This window comes from Sander vitreus, chromosome 15 (genome assembly GCF_031162955.1).
Source record: "Sander vitreus isolate 19-12246 chromosome 15, sanVit1, whole genome shotgun sequence".
Classification (NCBI taxonomy): domain Eukaryota; kingdom Metazoa; phylum Chordata; class Actinopteri; order Perciformes; family Percidae; genus Sander; species Sander vitreus.
In genome coordinates this window covers 5,583,962-5,604,463 of record NC_135869.1, presented here as the reverse complement: position 1 = coordinate 5,604,463, position 20,502 = coordinate 5,583,962, and the positions used below count along the sequence as shown (strand labels likewise).

The 20,502-nt window shown below is 44.9% G+C and overlaps 1 protein-coding gene across 1 annotated transcript in view; it reads left to right on the top strand.

The window, feature by feature from the left end:
- The window catches only part of smg1 (SMG1 nonsense mediated mRNA decay associated PI3K related kinase), a 61,005-nt gene that overhangs the window by 29,996 nt on the left and 10,507 nt on the right, over positions 1-20,502 (top strand). Inside the window, 28 exon segments of the mRNA XM_078269826.1 lie at positions 480-728; positions 1,095-1,246; positions 1,485-1,620; positions 2,746-2,890; positions 3,113-3,251; positions 4,008-4,226; positions 4,383-4,563; positions 5,481-5,642; positions 6,425-6,645; positions 6,813-6,967; positions 7,869-8,091; positions 8,282-8,528; positions 10,006-10,235; positions 10,437-10,682; positions 10,860-10,998; positions 11,231-11,340; positions 11,597-11,815; positions 12,376-12,569; positions 12,735-12,907; positions 13,407-13,686; positions 14,287-14,559; positions 15,375-15,609; positions 15,734-15,945; positions 16,091-16,247; positions 17,317-17,506; positions 17,816-18,096; positions 19,363-19,572; positions 20,037-20,174. Of these exon segments, the coding sequence (XP_078125952.1) occupies positions 480-728; positions 1,095-1,246; positions 1,485-1,620; positions 2,746-2,890; positions 3,113-3,251; positions 4,008-4,226; positions 4,383-4,563; positions 5,481-5,642; positions 6,425-6,645; positions 6,813-6,967; positions 7,869-8,091; positions 8,282-8,528; positions 10,006-10,235; positions 10,437-10,682; positions 10,860-10,998; positions 11,231-11,340; positions 11,597-11,815; positions 12,376-12,569; positions 12,735-12,907; positions 13,407-13,686; positions 14,287-14,559; positions 15,375-15,609; positions 15,734-15,945; positions 16,091-16,247; positions 17,317-17,506; positions 17,816-18,096; positions 19,363-19,572; positions 20,037-20,174 (5,516 nt within the window).

Genomic DNA, 20,502 nt, shown 5'->3' with positions numbered 1-20,502 from the left:
TATAAAATCCATTGGCATTTGAAGTGAGGATTTTGACCACATAAACATAGTCAAATGGATCCTTCACAGTTTCGTAATGAACCGAAAATATTTTTACACTTTTCAACGGTGGCAGTCACCTATAGATCAGCTGTGGGAAACACTGCTCAGCGCGCTCGCCCTGCTAGAATATAAAAATATAATGTAATGCACACTGACTGACTAACAAACCCGCATATTGTATTAGGGTTTTTCCACAGGAGGCGAGCAATTTAGCCAATCTGGCACAAGGCAAATGTACAGCATGGTGAGCTTTTAATGTGGAGCAGCGGCAACAAGAAATGTTGGGTCTGCATTAACAGGATCTTAACACAGCTCTGATATGGCTGAAAGTAAACTGTAAAATAAGGATGATGGCCAAAGTGTACTGGGGCCCATGGAAAGACCCTGGATTTGTCCACATGAGACTCTGAGATTTTGCCATCTTTTTTCTTGTTCAGGTTACTCTACATCCATAGATGGCCACCTAATGGAGCTTTGTCTGACCGCTGTCAAATTTGCCCGGAAAAAAGGCAACATTGCCCTGGCGTCCCGCCTGCTCAGCCAATGCAGTGACGGTACACAAGAAGAGGAGCAGCAGCAGGACGAGCTGAGCCAGGGCTTCAGGCGTCTCAACCTGGAGGGCACTCTGGGGGAGAAATGGGGACCAGAGCTGCAGATCGAAAAAGCCAAAGTCCTGAGAACTGCAGGTGACAAACAGGAGACGTTTTTAAAGCTGCACACTTCTTTTGTGAGAATAGATTTTTGACAGGGACAATTTCCACTACATCTGTCCAGAGCAGCTTAGTCATACAGCCACAAGAACAGCAGTACCCACAACATATTATTATTTTAGAGCCTTTAGTGATAAGTAGGTCTCCTAGGACCCACAGAATGAGCCTGCATGATCCAGCACACACACACAACTTCATGATGCAGAACAGTGACCAAAAACATTTTGACAGTCTGATCCCAGCTGACACATTTACTGCCAGGTGTCTTCCGTTTCTCTGCTGGCAGAAATGCAGAGTCGATGATGTCTTCAGTTTGGTCCTAAGCAGTGTCTCTGTCCACAGGCCAGTCCATGGCAGCCATGGAGATGCTGAGCAGGGCTGCCTTGTCCTACTGCCATGTGGGGAAGAATGAAGGTGCTGCCTGCCGCTCACTGCTGACACTCTGCAAATGGCTTTTGGCTGACTGGAAGGACATGACACCTCAGCTTAAACAGGCATGCTCACCTATCAATGCAGCTTAAACTTTTACTTTGGTCTAACTTTGGAAGCATGTACCTTTCTTTTGTAAAAGTAAAAAAAAAAGCCAAAGCTGTGATATTCAGCTGTAAAACTTTAAAAATGGTTTCCTTATTGTAATGTATTTCTCTTTTACAGCAGGTGTGCACTGGGTTGTGATGTTATTAAGAAAATAATTAACACAATGATTTAAAGACTGGTGATGTTTTGGTTTAGGTGGTAAAGAGGTCAGGAGCAGTAAACTCATCCAATGCTGTGGGCAGCATGTCACCCCTGAGTCGGAATATTGCTGCTCTGCTGGAGCTTCCCCTTGAGGACCAGGGTATTCCCCACATCATCGCTGAGACCTCAGGTAACATTTACAATACATGCACATTGGCATTATTAAGACACATTTATGGTAAAAGTGTCCGCACTCACCAAATGTTAAAGTCCTCACACCTCTAGACAAATGTAGACACATCCAGCTCGTCCTTATGCATTTATTAACTAATTTATTATCTAAACTGTCGTACAACGGGCAGTGTAGGGTTGGGTTCCGAATACCCGGTGCTAATATGGCACCAATGCCTAAACAACCAGTATCTACTGAACTGAATAGCAACGCGGATTTCAGTGCCTCATTTCGGTGCCACTGAAATGCCTGTGCTTCTGTCTGATGCTCCAAAACGGACATTACAGGCGACCCTAGTTAACACTACACTTGACAGCAGGTAACGTTAGCCTACCGTTAGCTAGTAGTTGGATTAAACACGGTTAACATGCTGAAATCTTAACAGTGTAAAGTGTGACTGTATTACACTGTAGAGGGTTCCAACACGGCGACGTTAAACAGTCTGCAGCTGCCGATGTTGGAAAAACGACACCGATGGTGCGTTCACTTGAAACTGGTAGCCTAAGCCTCATGGTGCATTCAAAGTTATTGTAAAATACCCTTTTCCGATCTGGTGGTTGCATTTGTCATTTAACAGCAATGTACTGATGAAATAAGTTATTGTTATAAGTTATTACATTATTAATAAATGATATAATTTGGACCATATGGCCTTATCAATAAACAAGCCATTCTTTTATGTCGCCGAATGTTGTTTTGTGCTTTATTTTTTATTTCGGTTTTGGTACCGGCACCTTTTTAAAAGTATCGCTTTAGCACCGGTATCGGAAAAAACCCAAACAGTAGTCAACCCCGGGGAAGTGTGCTATTTTGTTGGCTGGTGGCATGTAATAGGAATGTGTCCGTGCAGAGTGGTACAGTCGCTGTACTATATGTATGTATCCACTAAGTTGTGTTGTCTTTTCTACGGCAGATACTGCAAGTTTCCAAGAAATTCCTTCAGGACTATAAAATCATCTTATCTTAAACCACCAGTGTCTTACCATTGCTAAGGCATTGAGGGCTTTTTTTTCCCAATCAAAAAGTAGAGCACTGTTGTTTGATTCTACCTACATTTTATTTTTGACGGTCTTCCCTGTGCAGTGAGTGTGGGCGTTGGGGAGCCAGACTTCGTGCTGGGCCAACTCTACCAGCTCTCCACCAGCCTGGCTCCAGAGATGGCCAAGTCCTGGGCGGCCCTGGCCAGCTGGGCTTACCGCTGGGGCAGGAAAGTGGTGGATAATGCCAGGTTAGTGGACCCAGTGGAACACGTGTATAGTTACCGGCGTGGAGCTTCACCTGTATGATCTAATGCAATTAATTCTACATCTCTGTAAAGTTGAAACTATTCTGTTGATTGTTGTCAGAGAGGTGTTGATTTAACTCAAAACACTTATTCAAAACTCCATCAGCCGTTAGAAACGGCTCACTGATGGAATATTTCTTCTGATTTTCCTTTTGTTGTCCCCAGCCAAGGGGAGGGATTGCCTCTTCTTCCTGGGGAAAAGAAGGAGATAGAGGAGCTGCTGCCAGCAACCACCAGTGAAGAAGACAAGGACATCATCTTCAGCATTCTGGGACAGGCCATGTGTCGGCCTACTGGCATACAGGTAGAGTCTGCCTTTTGTAGCCAACAACAATTCAGTCATCTCCAAACCAACAGGCCCAGAAAGAAATAGTCATTAAATAATACGTAAACAAAAACAAACTATGTAAAATGTGTAAATATACAATACTGGTTATATCAATGATACTACATAGTACATTTTAATTTAATAAAAGGGAGAAAACTAATTGTCATGTGCTGTCACGACACATATTACACCGGGGGCGCCCAAGTAGAACCTATGTATGGGAAACGCTGCACCATCATACTCAAAATGTGTTATTCAACTTGCAGTCCTTGACATGATTGGCTGCCAGGCCTTATAAAACGTATCAATACATCTCCTCAAAGTGAATTTAACTTGCTCTAACTGCAAAAACTGCATTAGATCTATTCTGCAGTGAGTGTAGGTTTAGTTTTGGAAGATTAACTTCTTCAACAAGTACTCCAGTATTGGTGAGATGTTTGAGTATGTCTGCCCAGTACTCTCAGAGTAGGGAACTAACCCTTGAGTCCCCAGAGCAGAGCAAACAATACCCACAACTTGGTAGCCTCTTTGGTATTAGTAATAAAAAAGGTGACTGCTCTGAAGTAGACACTCAAATGTTGGGTGTTGGAACACCTAATACGCACCTCAGGGGTTATGGTCCTTTACTTTCCCAAAAAGTCTAGTTAAGGGATGTTGTCTTTAGCAGGGCTTTAACGGTTCATTGCTGACCAGCGCAGATTGTTCTGAACCCACTCTTGTGTTGTTTGCCAGGATGAGGACATGGCTCTACAGCAGGAAGACGACGAGGACGACATGGTAGACGTGATCTGGCGGCAGCTCACTGGCTCGTGCCCCTGGCTGGGGGAGGCGGGCCAGCCTGTCACAGATGGTCTGATCCGGGTTTGGAGACGAGTGGTGGACCGCATCTTTGGCCTCTACCGGGTCTCCTGCCAGGCCTATTTCACATTCCTCAAGCTCAATGCTGGACAGGTGAGACTTAGTAACAGCATCTGCAGGATTGTTAGCTGTTATACTGTTCAAACCTAATGACTGTGAAGCGCTGTGTTGCCTTTTGAAGACCAAGACTGGGATTGAGCGCAGCCTTCTGTTCAGTCCATCACCCCCAGTGTCTGTTGTGTGTTTTAGGTCCCGATAGATGAGGATGACCCCAAACTCCTGCTGTCCAGTCACAGCAGCAAACAGAGCAATGACGATGTGATCGTCATGGCAACCCTGCGTCTCCTCCGTCTGCTGGTGAAGCATGCTGGTGAACTGAGGGAGGGACTTGAACTGGGCTTAGCCTCCACCCCTACAGCACCCTGGAGGGGTATGTCATCCTGCAAAACAAGCATCCTCATATCTTTCCATGCATGTGTCTGAACGTCTGGTTGTGGTACATTCTCAGAGGTACTTTACTGGTCCTGTGTGCACAGGGACAAGTTTAGATTTAGAGTTTTTACCTAAACTTGATTACTTACCTGTACACTGGGCGTTACAATTATGTATATCCAGATGAACAGAAAAGAGTATGTGGCAAAAGCTGGTTAGACACATAAAAATATCAGAATATGAGAAATATAGCAGATGCATTCATTTTAGTGTTACAAAACGTTGGTGGAAAACCTTTTGTTTAGGTATAAAAAGTTTCAATATACATTCCACATATTACATTCATTCTTCTTCAAAGCGTATGGGCAAGGGAAGAACCCTTTCTACCCTTCTTCCCTCTTACCTTTACTGTGCCAACCTCTAGCATTTGTTTGTCCTGTCAATATTTAGTTAGCCTGTGTTATGCTACGGTTATGCAATTGATAATTCTTTGCACAGACTTTGTTGTTGAGCATGTGACGTAGAGCTCAATGCAATGCTTTAGCCAGGACTGAGCTGTGTGCTGCCGGTACAGCAACTGAATCCACCTGATAAAGCTGAATGGGCCAAATTCAATCTTTGCAAGGTTTTGAACAAAATGGGCCATGAGACTCAGTCAAAGGCTTTCTCAGCCTCTATTGCTGATGCCATGCAGGGAACTCAGCATTTCTTACTGTGCTCCACGATGTTTAAAAGTCTATGTATATTATCTGGTAGGTGTCTGCAGGTTATGAAGCCCATCTGATCTGAATTAGTTGTACCTTCTTTCCTTTCCCCCCTACAATCTAGTTAAAATGGCATACAAGCTAGTTAATTTCTAACATAATCCTGCCCTTACTGCTGCCTTTTATAAACTGTAATGCGTGTCTTCCTTAGGTATCATCCCCCAGCTCTTTTCCCGTCTCAACCATCCAGAAGCATACATCCGACAGAGCATATGCAGCCTGCTATGTCGAGTGGCCCAAGACTCCCCACATCTCATCCTCTACCCTGCCATTGTGGGTTCACTCTCCTTGGGAGGGGAGGCTCAGAATGCAGGTATTCTTTATTTCTGTTGACCTGGCTATGTGCAGCTCCTCAAAGAGTCTGAAAGTGACTTCATCTCATTATCTGGAACCAGACACTCGCCACTATGATGTCAAGTTTGGCTACATTTTAACAGTGGAACAACTGCCCACCACTGGCCAAAACTACATACAAGGTTTCCGCGGGATCTTAAAAAGTCTAAAATTACAAAATCTAAATGTTGGGCCTTAAATGTCTTAAATTCGCTAAAGTATTGTGTTCTAGGTCTTAAATAATTTTGAACAGGTCTTCATTTTCCTCCGTCCATGTAACGCTACCTCTAATGCTCATTTATTTTTACTTTTTTTTTTAGTTCTTTCTTCCGCTGGTCCAAATACAATTTCGCTGTATTAGGACTACAAATGAGACCAACATGCTACTTACATTGCAGCCAATCAGCTTTTGTGTTACTGGCGCGAGTCTCTTCCGAAATGTACCACAGACAGGAAACAGATGTTATTCTTCAGCTACGGGGAAGTGCAAGTTTAGTGATACTTGGCTTAATAAAACTGAATTTAGGGCTCAGTTGATGTTGTGATAAAGGTTTTAAATTTCATTCATAATGGTCATACAATGGTCTTAAAAAGTCTTACATTTGACACGGTGAAACCTGCAGAAACCCTGTACATAGCATATGGTTTTGAAATGAAAAGACAAACTCATCGGTGAACAATTTGTATTTACAATTAACAACAAGGAGAATTACCAGTGACGCCAGCAAAACTGTAAACGCTAGATCTGAAATGTGTTGACAGGGAGTAAATTGCCGTCAGCTCTGCCCACCTTCCTGGGCAGCATGCAGGGAGAGGGCCTGGGTGGGGAGGAGGAGGAGGAGCAGCCGGACGGCGGCGAGCCAGGAGGAGCTCCAGAGGAGCTGGCGACCTTCTGCTCCAGTCAAGACCAAGCCATGATGCAGGACTGTTACAGCAAGATCGTGGAGAAGCTGTCCTTTGCCAACCCTACCATGGTGCTTCAGGTAGGGGGCTGCATGCAGTTAGACCTGTACACTGTTTTATGATCATATTTTCACCAGTCTTACGCCGGAAACATTCTTGCTCTTATAGACTTTGGCAGGACGCCTTTTTAAATTGGATTCATGCTGTAGTCTTACGAAGTTGCTAACTAGTCCTGTGTGGTGATCAGGTCCAGCAGTTGGTGGGTGAGCTGCGCAGAGTGACCCTACTGTGGGATGAACTGTGGCTGGGCGTGTTACAACAGCAACACATGCATGTCCTACGTAGGATCCAACAGCTGGAGGACGAGGTCAAGAGAGTACAGAACAACAACACGCTGCGCAGGTGAGGCTCACCTACTTATACCTTAGAAGCAGAGCTCCTTCCAGGACTGCCAGTCCATTTTTTACTAACTGCTGCATTTAGCCTATAAGTTTGTTTGTATCCTTAAAGGAGACCTATTATGCTCATTTTAGGGCTGCTCAATTATGGGAAAAAAATATAATCACGATTATTTCAGTCAATGTTGTTCACGATAATTTAACACGATTACTCGTTGACTTCTGGAATGATGTTGCAGTTATTGAACTTAAAAAACTGTGAACTTTGCCTTAATACTTTTCCTATTGAAACTTTATTTTTTCATTCAGAACACGAGAGAAAATAAAGAGTTTACTTGCAAAACGTAATGAGCTAAATAATTATTTTTCTCGATTATTCTGTTTTTGTGATCATTGGGGAGCCGAAATCATAATCACAATTAAATTTTGATTAATTGCACAGCCCTAGCTCATTTTTTAGGTTCATACTTTCATACGAACCCGTTTTAATGTTTTTATTTTCTCACATTGCCCGTGGCTGCTGCACCTGTATTCCCCCTCTGTCTGAGACGCTCCGCTGTCTCTTTAAGCCCTAGATTTATATTTGCCGTTGTGTTCCCGTCGCAAGGTGCACCAGCCAGAAAATGAATTCACCACGTCTTTCGCGTCCAGCCCAAAGGCTCCGCAAGTAGTTGAGGCGTGTAGTAGACAAATGCCGTGTTTGGCGGTACGTCAGTGTGGATGTGTTTTCTACTGTTGTCAGTCAGCCTGCTTTCCTTTACTTCCACTGTCTACGTCTTCTCTACTACTTCTCGCTAAATCACAGATCATATTGTTTGTACGCCGCCTGGCATTTCGGAGAATACGGTCATTGGACCCTGTTACACTTGCTTGCCAGTCTACTGACATTCTTTGTTGTGCTGCAGGGATGAAAAGATTGCCATTATGCGTGAGAAGCACTCTGCTCTGATGCGTCCCGTGGTTTTCGCCCTGGATCACGTCTGCAGCATCACAGCAGCTCCAGCAGAGACACCACACGAGACCTGGTTCCAGCAGACCTACGGTGATACCATTACCTCTGCCCTGGAGCGCTTGAGAAACCCCACCAACCCTGCCAACCCTGCCAGCAGCTGGCTTCCCTTCAAACAGGTGTGTGTTTTTGTTTGTTTGTTTGCACCTGTATATGCATTTTAATTCCTAAGGATTTCAGACAGATCTATTTGCATGAATGTAGGCTCATTAATACTTGAAATATATCATTAATACAATCATTTATTATACATGCACAAAACCTTTTCCAAGTTTGAGCTAAGTTTGAGTGTGTGTGTGTGGGTCTCAGATAATGATGAGCCTGCAGCAGCGTGCTCAGAAGCGAGCCAGCTATCTGCTTCATCTGGATGAGATCAGTCCTCGCCTGGTGTCTATGACCACAACAGAGATGGCCCTGCCAGGCGAGGTGTCGGCATCAGATGCTGTCACTATCCAGAGCGTAGGCAACACCATCACCATCCTGCCCACCAAGACCAAGCCCAAGAAGCTCTTCTTCCTGGGCTCAGATGGACGCAACTACCCATACCTTTTTAAAGGTAAGGGACTAGCTCACAGCAGTGAATATGGGTGGGAAATGAATACATTCTGTCCCCTGTTAGGCGTGTTTCCTAAAAGTTGTAACTACACATTGGTGCTACACTAGTCTATGTCCACGACGTTCCATTTCCGGGATTGTACCGGTGCCGCCGTAAATTCCGCCGGATGTCCTCCTTTTCAGCCGGATGACCGTCCCCTTCCTCTTCCTTTGTGTTGCCGTTCTAAACTCTGGTGGATTTCTGAGGACTATGGTTAACTGCTCCTCAGATCTCTGCAGGGTAAATCCAGACAGCTAGCTAGACTATCTGTCCAATCGGAGTTTTCTGTTGCATGACTAAAACAACCTTGGAACGTACACGTTCCACCAAAACAAGTTCCTTCCCGAGGCTATTTTGAAGAGGCACCTTGGATCCGTCCGGCGCTTAGCACCGCCCAAGACCATTGTGATTGGTTTAAAGAAATGCCAATAAACCAGAGCACGTTTTTCTCCCATCCCGCAATGCTGTGTGGACTAGCCGGGCCCTCTCCTCAGCTCTGTGGAGGAAGGTCTGGCAATGCGAGACTAGGGCTACAGTGGCCCTGAAGATACCACATGGAGACAGCAAGGTCTATATTTAGTCAGCCTGGGCTGTTTGTGTTTTCTCCTAAAAGTTTCTTAGTTAAAAACACCTCAATGTTTTAATGTTCCACTGCCCTAAACAACTGTGCATAAAACGTACGTTCAACAGCTGTGCATGAGTTAATGATTACAACAAACAGGTACTTGTTTTGCCCTGATGTCACTTTCAGGTCAGATAATATTGTTGTACTTGCAGTAATAATACTATAGATGCAATATGGCACTTGTGTACAACCTGAAAATCAGATCATTTGTGTGTTTGTTTGGTTAGATGGATGGACGAATGAGAAAAGGATGAATTGGAGAGTTATGGCCTACACTAAGAAATAAGTCAGGTCGTAATACTTTTTTGTTTCCTTTTATTAAAGAAATATCTACTAGTGGTATTTGTCCATGCAGACGGCTTTGGTTTTGTTTGTTCAGGTTTTGAGATGTATTAAAAAAAAATCATTATTCACTGGAGATGAATGGAATTTAGTTTGTGGTCTGTTAACAATGAAACCGCAACACCTCATTCCAAAAGAGTTGTTCCACAGACCTCGCTGTTTAAAAAAACCGAGCCAAATCAAGACCTCTCTGACACAGTCACAACACGGATTGTAAGCTCTGATGTGTGTTGCAGGGCTGCTGCATTAAATGACATGAAATTGTACAGATAGTGTGACCAGCTGTGTATATAGTGTGGATCTTTGCCATTTTCTTAAACTTTATTCCTCCTGTGCATTGCACCCAAAGCAAGTTCTGAATTGGAACTAAATCAAATTCAATATGGCCTCTGAATGTTTGACGCTGTACCTGAGTTAATAGTTAGTGTCAGTAGTAATGATGTAGTGATTCTCTCTCACTCACTCTCTCAGGTCTGGAGGATTTGCATTTGGATGAACGCATCATGCAGTTCTTGTCGATTGTCAACACCATGTTCACCAAGATCAACCAGCAGGAGCAGCCTCACTTCCACGCCCGCCACTACTCTGTCACCCCCCTCGGAACCCGATCAGGACTCATCCAGTGGGTGGATGGAGCCACGCCACTCTTTGGCCTCTACAAGCGCTGGCAGCAGAGGGAGGCTGTGCTGCAGGCTCAGAAGGTACTGCTCTCCTCTGTACTATGCACCTGTAAATTAGTAAGTAATTGTACACTTGATCAGGTGAACAGCAAGAATAAGTTTATCAAAAAAGGCCATTTTCTGACGACCTTTCCTGTTGCAACCCCACATTCAGGCCCATAGCAATTCAACAAAAAGTGTTTAATTAGAACATCTTTTTTTTTTTTTTTTTGACCTGACCAGGCCCAAGACTCATTCCAGCAGCAGCCGGTGCCTCCAGTGCCGCGCCCCAGTGAGCTCTACTACAGCCGCATCGGGCCCGCTCTGAAGGCAGTGGGGCTCAGTCTAGACGTGACTCGGCGAGACTGGCCTCTCAGCGTCATGAAGGAGGTGCTGAAAGAGTTAATGGAGGCTACGCCCTCCAACCTGCTGGCCAAGGAGCTGTGGTGTTCCTGCACCACACCCAGCGAGTGGTGGAGGGTCACTCAGGTAACCGTGGCTGTTAGCATTTTAAAAATGAGAATTGATTGAAACATTTTCCTTAATTGTTAACGTGACACGATCGTTCCATTTCGTTCATCATCGATCAAAGTCCAGGGCTTGCACAAGGGTCCACTGTCAATGTTCTTTTGGTTGCAATTCCTTTTCTCCTTTGCTGTGCTGCAGTCCTACGCCAGATCCACCGCTGTCATGTCAATGGTGGGATACATCATCGGCCTCGGCGACCGTCACCTTGACAATGTGTTGATTGACATGACCACTGGTGAGGTGGTGCACATTGACTACAATGTATGCTTTGAAAAAGGTCAGTATCAACTGGTTTGCTTGCATGTGTGTAGAGTCAGTTTCATGGGAATGGCATTGAGAACCACTTCATTTCAAATGCGTAGACACTGCCTTGTCTCATAAACAACCTGTCTCATTTGTTTCTGCTGATTCTATGAATGTGTCCAATTTACAGAGAAAAGAAGTTAGAGACAGTATGTTTAATATATCTGTTGATATGCTCTGGTTTTCCTTGTTGTACATGTCACTAGGAAAGAGCCTGCGAGTGCCGGAGAAGGTCCCATTCAGGATGACCCACAACATAGAGACGGCTCTGGGAGTCACTGGGGTGGAGGGCATCTTCAGGCTGTCCTGTGAACAGGTTACTGTCATATCACACACTACTTGGCCCCCCCGTCTCACTCTACTGGACCCCCATCACATTCACACTGAATAGTGTGTATATACTTACAATTCAGGACTTAATTGTAAAACCAATTGTACACCTGTTCAAGGCTTAACCTTAAGGCAGATAGTGTGCAGGACCTAGTCTTAATCTCTAATGAAAGTGTTGTCCATGTCTTGCAGATAGTTGCTGCTCTGCTAGAGAAGTGCTGAAGTTAGATGTGTCGTTTCAGGTGGTTCAGATGATGCGTCGGGGCAGAGAGACCCTACTGACCCTGCTGGAGGCCTTCGTCTATGATCCCCTGGTGGACTGGACTGCTGGGGGGGAGGTGGGCTTTGCTGGTGCCGTGTATGGAGGGGGAGGCCAACAAGCTGACAGCAAGCAGAGCAAGAGAGAGATGGAGAGAGACATCACACGCTCTCTCTTCTCCTCCAGGGTGGCTGAGATTAAGGTGAGCTCATGACAGGAGTAGGCTGCTAACGCTCCCAAAATAGCTAGCTGTTAGCAAATGAGGCATTAATTCTAGCATTGCTATGGGACGCAACTATGTCATGGCAGGTGTGTTGCTCAGGACCCACGGAAGCAGTGTCCAGTGTGTCCAAGTTGTTTGCACAGCGGTTCTGGAGAAAGACACAAGCAGCGATACCACAGTCCAAGCAACAGGCATCGCACAAGTTCCATTAAAGTAGTGAACACGTTTTCAAGAAATGTTTTAGTTCTCTCCAATCGCCTAAATGATGATTCAGAGGTTTCATAAGTCTGACTTGGGTAATATTTAGGAGGTGACAATGAATGCTCACTTTTTTGTGTCAGAGCATTAATTGGGGGCAAGAAGGCAGCAAGGTGTAGACTGCTGGGTCCAGTTAGGGCAAGGTTATGACTAAACCCGGGGAAATTAAACTTCCAGCTACTTTGACAACCGGGGGAAACAAGATGTATTAAAGTACTGTACACAAATGATCCAGAAGCAAAGCATTTGAGGATCGAGTGTGATTGGTTGGTTGTGTGCAGGTGAACTGGTTCAAGAATCGTGATGAGATGCTGGCAGTGCTGCCACAAGTGGAAGAGGCTGTGGAGGAGTACCTGGTCTTGCAGGAGCTGCTCTGCCAGGGGGAGAAACTACAAGCCAAACTTCAAGAGGAGATGGCTTTCCTGGAGGAGGCAGAGAACCATCCCAACCATCTTATCCTCACCCTGGAGCAAAGGTCTAAGACGGCACAATAATAATTTATTCAGAATCCATGTCAAAATGAATGAATGAGATTTTCTTTTATATACGGGGAGCAGCCAGGCGGATGGCTAATATAGATACTGCATGCAACAACAAGTAGCATCACATTCTGAAAGCTTATTTCTCCTTCTCATCACAGGTACTCTGAACACACCCAGCTGCAGTCGCGGCAGAGGACTGTGCAGGAGGCCATTCAGAGCAAGCTGGCTGACCTGGACCAGTGGATCTCCCAGTACCAGGCAGCATTCTCCAACCTGGAGGCCACCCAGCTGGCCAGCTTGCTGCAGGACATCAGCAGCCCCATAGATCTTGGTTAGTCCCACTGGAAATGATGGAATTGGGGTGAATGGATGAACTGGTCAAAAATAAGCCATTTTTAAAGTAAATTTGTGTGAACATGTCTTGGGTTATATACATTACACTGCCACCCCAGTCTTAGCCACGTTTTTTTGAATACAATGTATTTAATTAGCTAGTTACCATAGATTATAAAATTGAGTAGTCGTTACGACTAGCAAGTCGCTATATAAATGCAGTCCATTTACATTAAGAGGACTGTGGTGACGTTTGACAAAAATATTCAACAACTCTATTTTTGCTGGAACAACACTTCCCTCTTCCTGTGTCAGAGTAGTCCTGCTTAACCATCGAGCACATTCCCTGCAAGATGTGATATAAATGCTGCTACGCTTGGCCTAATTGAATAAATCTATAAATAAATGACGTTGGTAAAAATGTATTGTTGAAATGCCACGTGGATCGTTCTCTCGATCTGTGCTACATCATGTTCTTGGTTGTCCAACTCTCCCAGGTCCTCCTAGCTATGTGCCAGCTACAGCCTTCCTGCAGAATGCAGGCCAGGCCCACCTGATTAGCCAGTGCGAGAGCCTGGAGGCGGAGGTGAGCTCCTTGCTGCAGCAGCGCCGTGGGGCCCTTCGCAGCTGCCTAGAGCAGCTGCACAGCTATGCTACAGTGGCCTTGCTCTACCCACGGGCTACTCTGCTGCTCCATCGGGCCCACCAATGGAAGGCCTGGTTGGAGGAACTGCTAAGAGACATGACAGTGGAGCACTGCCAGCACATCTACAGACAGTAAGGAACTGCAGCAAGCTTTCTTTCTTTTGTTTTTCATTACAATGGAGAAAAACATTTCATCATATATGTTGATTGTGGCAAGCTGTTATGATTACATGCATTGTTATAATTTAAGTATAATCCATCCTAACCTGATATTTTGACTGAATTTCTATTTTATTTTACTTCATTAATTTAAGGTGGCGTACCTTAGAGAACCATACATTTAATAAGAATAATCAGCATAATTTATAAAAGCCACCGTACACACATAATCATGCTGTACATGCTGCGTAAATAAATAATCCAGCGACTAAAATAAAAGCTAATAAATAAACGGTTAATATCAGCGGCCACTGAATTAACAAACTATGCTATGTATTGATGCACACCAGCACGGCTCTGTCATCATCAGCACTAATTGTTGTTTGGGATCGGGGGGAGGGGGCGAGTCACGTGGTCTGCAGGTTGGACTGGGCAGGAGGACTTTACCAGGCAGTGCCTATTCAGGATAATCCACAGACCAGAATGTCTTTATCAGTACATGATGATACTGATGATATCAGTAACAGTGTTGTTGCACTCTGCTGTAATTTATCCTGCCCCCTCCCTTTTCAGATACGAGGTGCTGTTTGCACCCCAGCCTCCGGCTGCCTCCTGCCAGTTCTTGTCCAGTGTGGAGTTGACTTTGCAGCACCAAGTGGCTGACACCAATGAGCGTGTGATGCACCAAGCAGAGCGACTAAAGGCCGAGGGCACAACTGCCGCAGCCTGTGAGGAGCAGTTGCAGGAGATTGAGCACTGCATTACGGTCTTCCTTCGGGAGAATGGAGAGCCGGGCTCCCTCAGCCTGGCTGGAATTATCACTTCTGCCCTCTGCACACTCTGCAGGTTAAACGCATACTTTATTATTCCACTTTTTACTGTGCTGTTTCCCCACTCAAACTAATGGGAAATGGAGTTTGTGTATAATATCTATAAGTGGCTACTTTGCCACTATAAACATATTTATTTATCTTCCAGGCTGTGATTCTGAAACCTTCAAATACCATAACAGGGTTCAACATTAAAGGTTGCCCGATGGCCCGGGGCAAGTGAAAAGCCACATCGGGCAAGTAAATATAACAACCCACTTGCCCGTTCAGTCAATAATTTTTTTCCGGTCATCATCGTATCATAAATTAAACGTATAGCTTTCTTGCCCCCCCCCCCTTCCCTTTGCCCATGTCGGAGAATGCTTGTTGAATGATTTGATTTCAATGTGCTGTTGGCCAATCAAGAATTAAGTTGGCGCTAGTGACGCAGGACTGTCTTGCTAGAAGAAGATGATGATGATGATGATGGCTGTGTACGAGCTGAAACAAAATGGGTTGCGAAGTTTGCCACAAGTTTGAGTCCAAGGCAGCTAAAAGTGGATCATCTTTCAAAGGAACGTCTTCGTTCAGAAAACAAATGCGAGTGTCATGATGAAAGCAAGCAGCATCTCAAATATAACAATTTACTTGAGACTTTTTTGATAACAACCAATACAAAAATGATTTGTATAGGGGCCAGTTAAAATTAACGTTGAACCCTGCATAAGTACATCAAATCCAACTTATTCTCTTAGAAATGTGGTGCTTCTGGAGAATGGAACTGAAAGATTGAAGTTGCAGGTGAACAGAAGGAAGTCACTGAGGTTTTTTTTTTAATTTTTTTTTTTTCAGGCGGAACCTGGTGATGGAGGGAGCAGCAGCCAGTGCTGGAGAGCAGCTGGTAGACCTGATATCTAGGGACGGGGCGTGGTTCCTGGAGGAGCTCTGCAGTATGATTGGAAATGTCAGTGCCCTGGCAACACTGCTCCAACGCTGCCCACTCCTGCCCCACGACCTGGATTTGCCTGCACCCTCAGCTACCACCCAGGCTGTGTACCTAGCCAACGCTGTGTACACCTGCTTGCAGGTAGGTGCACCCTCAAAACACAGTGAAAACAGCCAGTTAAAACTAGAAGCAACCAATTTCATGTCATGTTCACCTGGGAAAAAAAGGAGTTTCTGACACTACTGTGTCTCTTTGTCCACTGTAGGAACTGAACACCAACTTCCGTCAGATCATCTTTCCAGAGGCTCTGCGCTGTATGGTGAAAGGAGAGCCCACCCTGGAGTCCATGTTGGCAGAGCTGGAGCAGCTAGTGGAGCAGAGCTCTGATGGTCTTGGCCTGCAGGGTTTGGTCGACAGTCTGCAGGCCACCACAGGCCTAGACCATGATGGGCACAACCACTGCCTCCACATCACCAGGTAAGTAGTTGCTATGGTTGTGCATTGAATTCTACTTGTCACGAATTTGGCCAGATACAGCATTGGCATAACTGATTTGAAAACCTGCAACATGCTCAAAATCCAAAGCATGTCTGATGTACGAAGAACGTCTTTTTGTGCTCAGGATGCTGCGCGCTCAGTACTCTGAGCTGATCCAGCCTCGCAGCATGGATGGACCGGGCCAGGACACGCCAAAGATGTCTGCGGGTCAAATGTTATTGGTGGCCTTTGACGGCATGTTCACCCAGCTAGAGACTGCCTTTGGACAGCTCACAGACAAGGTAGAACCCAAGAATCCTTCAGCTGTCCACTCCACGCATCACTGACTTTTGCTAGAGGTCCACTCCACGCGGACCTCTAGCACTAATTGATATTCACTAAATATCAAATTTAAATATATAATTAATACATCTCTGTAGTGCAGACGCTGTACTACACAAAATATTAAATTTAAATAATTAATAAATAACAGCTTTTCAAAATAACAGTGCAATTGTAAGCTCATTAAACTATTTTCAAAAAAAGTGCTATAACAATTTTACTGGCATTGCTCCCATTATCCTCCGTGACACGCGCTCTTCCACTTTGCCTGACAACTGTTCTCCAAAACAAACTGCTGTGAGATAACCGAGCTCAGCCCATAGCTTCACACACTCCAGCAGATAGTATGCGTGAAATAAAAACAGGACACGTAATTTCACTGTGTGTAGTGTTAACTACGCTAACTAACTGTATTGTGAACCGCGTGTAGTGATTAAAAAAAAAAAAAAAGACAACGGCTATGTCTCAAAGACCGGGCAACAGCCGGGACGTTGAGAATCCACGCGCGAGAGGTGATGGATATTTCCAGTCACTTCATGTTTTCGCTTCGTGGAAACAAGAGAAGAAAGCCTCACTGATGTGAAGAATAGGGCAGAGAAACATATAAATGTTCTCTGCCTGCCGTATGCCAACCCTCCGTTAAGTCCACTCACCCCGTCTCTGCCCGGCCATGCCCCAGCTGCCGCACATTTGTTGACAAACTCCGACGCACACGCGACGGTGAAATGGCGATTTATCCCTTTAAATGTGAATAAATGACAGTTACACTCACCGCCAGCAAATGCTCTTTCCGTTGTGATTGGTGGTATCTTTACAACTCGCCGTTACCTTGTTTCCTACAGACTGACTCAGTTAAGGCGGCATGCACATGTTGTTAAGGCGGGCCGCCCAAACTGCGAAGTGCTGCGGGAAACCCTGCAGTCTGCCTCATTTCTGTCGGCATCATTTCCCGGTTGAATATTTGTGGTTACCAATATTAAAAAGCAACTCTTTCACCCCATTTTTCTCTTCCCCCCTCATTCTCCTCAGCTGAGTTCTCTGGAGGTGCCATTGGCCTGGAGGAAGGTGGATGTTCTGAGGGAGGCTCGGACTGCACAGCTCCACTTCTTTGACAGCCTGAATCAGCGGCAGCTCATGGAAGAGGTATTCTTCCTCAAGAGACTGCAAACCATCAGGGATTTCTTCAGGCTGTGTGCCTCCTTTGCTCAGACTCTGTCTGGTAAGAGTTCTTCACTGCATGAATAATGTAAGAGTAGAGTAAGGTGCTAAAACTGAGTGTCTGAGGGTGATTACAGCTCTATTTAGACAGAGTATGGGGAAAATAAAGGTTGTTTTTAACATTAAAGCATGTAAATATGTTCTACTAGAAACCTATAATACAACTATAAACATGAAAATGAGCATATGTTTCCTTAGGAATTCCAGTCATGTCAATGGTTGTTACAGCACACACATGGTCTATAAACATCAGGGTTGGAATTTTTCAGCCTGCTGTCTGACTAGTGTGTGGCAAATCTTGTGTGTTCAGGTACCTGTCCCCCAGGTGAGGACATGTTGCCTACAAACGGACCAGTTGGTTTGGGGAAGCCGCTGTACCGGCGGCCAAGTGCAGCAGGGTCAGGTGTGGCAGTGGTCAGTGAGGAACAGATGACCCGCCCCATCAAGGCCTTCACCGCCGAGTTTGTTCGGCAGATGCTCATGGGTCTGCCCAGCCAAGCACTCGGTCTGGCCCTCTGCAGCACCGTGTCTGCCCTCGGCCTAGATGTTGTCGCTCAGGTGGAAGCGAAAGACTTTGGTGCAGACGGCAAGGTAAGACGTGGGTGTGGTTGTTAGTGTGTGGGGGTGTTTAACATCTCCTTGTGCCAGTTAGATTTTGGTGAGAAGTAGGGCTGGGGTTTCGAGGTTATGGAGGAGGATATGCTCTATGAAAGTCACCCCAGCGATTGCCCAGCCAATTAGAATTTGGTTGTACAATCGCTGGTGTTACGTTCATAATGCCACATACAGAATATCTGCGGAAGTAAGTGTTATTTGTAGTTTTGTGTTAATGAGGTGCTCCTATTGCACAGCATTTAAAAACCTAGTGGCCTCAGGAGAAGGCTCTTTGATGGACACAACGCTACCAGGTTGAGTGCACTCAGTGCTCTATGGACGATTTAGTTGATCCAGAGATAACGTGCAGACCATTATGTAGCAAGAGTAGGTTGAATTTCAGTTGATCAAGATGTTCTTTGGTTGAATACAGCCATCCTGAGAAAGTTATGGCTGTATTTTGTTATACCCCTTAAACTCTGATTTAGATTAATAATAATCTCATAACATCAAGATAGATTCCATGTAGTTAATTGTAATGTTCTGAAATGTTAGTTTTTATTCTGACATTACAGAGCCGTAGACTGTAAGTATATTGTATGTAGCATCAGTGACGTCACTCATTGGTTTGTGGACAGGAAGCCAGGAGTTTGCATTTTGGCCGTCGCCATCTTGGTATTTTGGAGTCAGGAGGGACCATTTTTGTACAAAAGGGCAGAGCTGGGTAGGATAACACGGCTAAGCCAGTGTCGTGTATGGTTTCAATGCCGATGCTCTAAGCTAAACGCTAGAGAGGGAAAGTCGCCGGTTTTCAACCCTTCTAACAGGAGTCGTCCAGCGGAGTTTTGCCGGCAGCTAAACTGGGACCTCCGGGCCCCGGCACCGTTAAGTTACCAGCTAATGCTTGCCGTAGCTAGGTGCTACTGAACACTGAACAAGACATTAAGGACAGCACAAATGCATCCCTTTTCAAACATCATAGAGTCTACAAATTAAATGTATGCTTTGAAATTAAGGTTGGTGTTATTGCATTTTATCCAGTCATAATCCAGGATCAAATCCACTTACTTAATCTGTATTATTTAAAACCTAGCGGTCAACTTTTGAAAGTTACAAAAACTAATACTCAAAAGATTCTGCTGAAATCTGTAAAGTAAGAAGGCAAGGAATGACCATGAATGTTCACAACCTGTAGCTACAACCTGAAAAAGAAAGGTAAGATATACTTTAACATGTTAAGCACTGTCTGCCCGGGCTCTGAAGGTGTCTCTGGATGAGCTTTGTAAGAAGGCAGTGGAGCAGGGCCTGGCGTCGGGCCGGGTCTCCCAGCTGCTGCTGAACAGAGCCACGGTGCTGGCCTCCTCTTATGACACGGCCTGGAAGAAGGTGGACCTGCTGAGGAGGTTGGACGCCAACCTGGAGGCCGCCAAGGCCAGCCTGCAGAGGGGCCAGCTGCACATTGCCATGTTTCAGGTACAGGCAGAATGTGTCTGGATGCTTCCAATAATCATACACAAAATCTGTGATTCAAATGGCACCATAGATAAAGCGCTGACAGAGCAATCCCACCTTTTTATGCATGTTTGTACCACCTGAAGGCTTATAATTTTTATTGATTTGATATTTTCAGATTTCAGAGTTCTTTATTGTCCCTCAGGGGAAACTTAGATTTGCAATTGGAGGTACAAAAAAACAACTAAATGACACAATAAACGAGGCATAAAACATCTTAGCAGCACAAAACACAACAGATTGATTGAAAACAATTTCATCACTTAAAAAGTGGACCGTGTCAAATAAAATCTTCTGTCAGTGTCTCATATTGACACTAAATAGGGGTCAGGCATGTAATAAAGGTTACGGACTAGAGAATGAACGTTGTCAGCGCTGGCTCTCCCAGGTATAAAGCAATGTGTTTTTGGGTCTCCCCTTTTCAGTGGCAGCATGAGGATATTCTGGGCCCTAATAATCAGCCTCTGAGTGTCAGCATTCCTCCTCGCTCCGTCATCCTCAACAACATGAAGAAGAAGCTGTACAAGCTGAGTCAAGATGAGGGATCTATTGTCTCCATTCAGGTCAGCATCACGCCCCATACGCCGTCCTGTGATTAATCTACTGTCACTAATCCATCAATCGAATGTCCTCACCCAGAGATGCTACCATACTGGAGTTTTTCAACAGTTCAGGAAAATGACCAATGATGACCAAGTTCTTTATTTGGGATTTTTTTTTCTTGTAACCAATGAAATGCTTACTTACATTGATGCAGTTAAAATTCTACACAGACCTTTTAAAGTGCTCATATTATGCTTTTTGGCTTTTTCCCCTTACTTTGTGTTATATATCTTTTTGTGCATGTTATAGGTTTACAAAGTCAAAAAGCCCAAAGTCCACCCCAAAGGG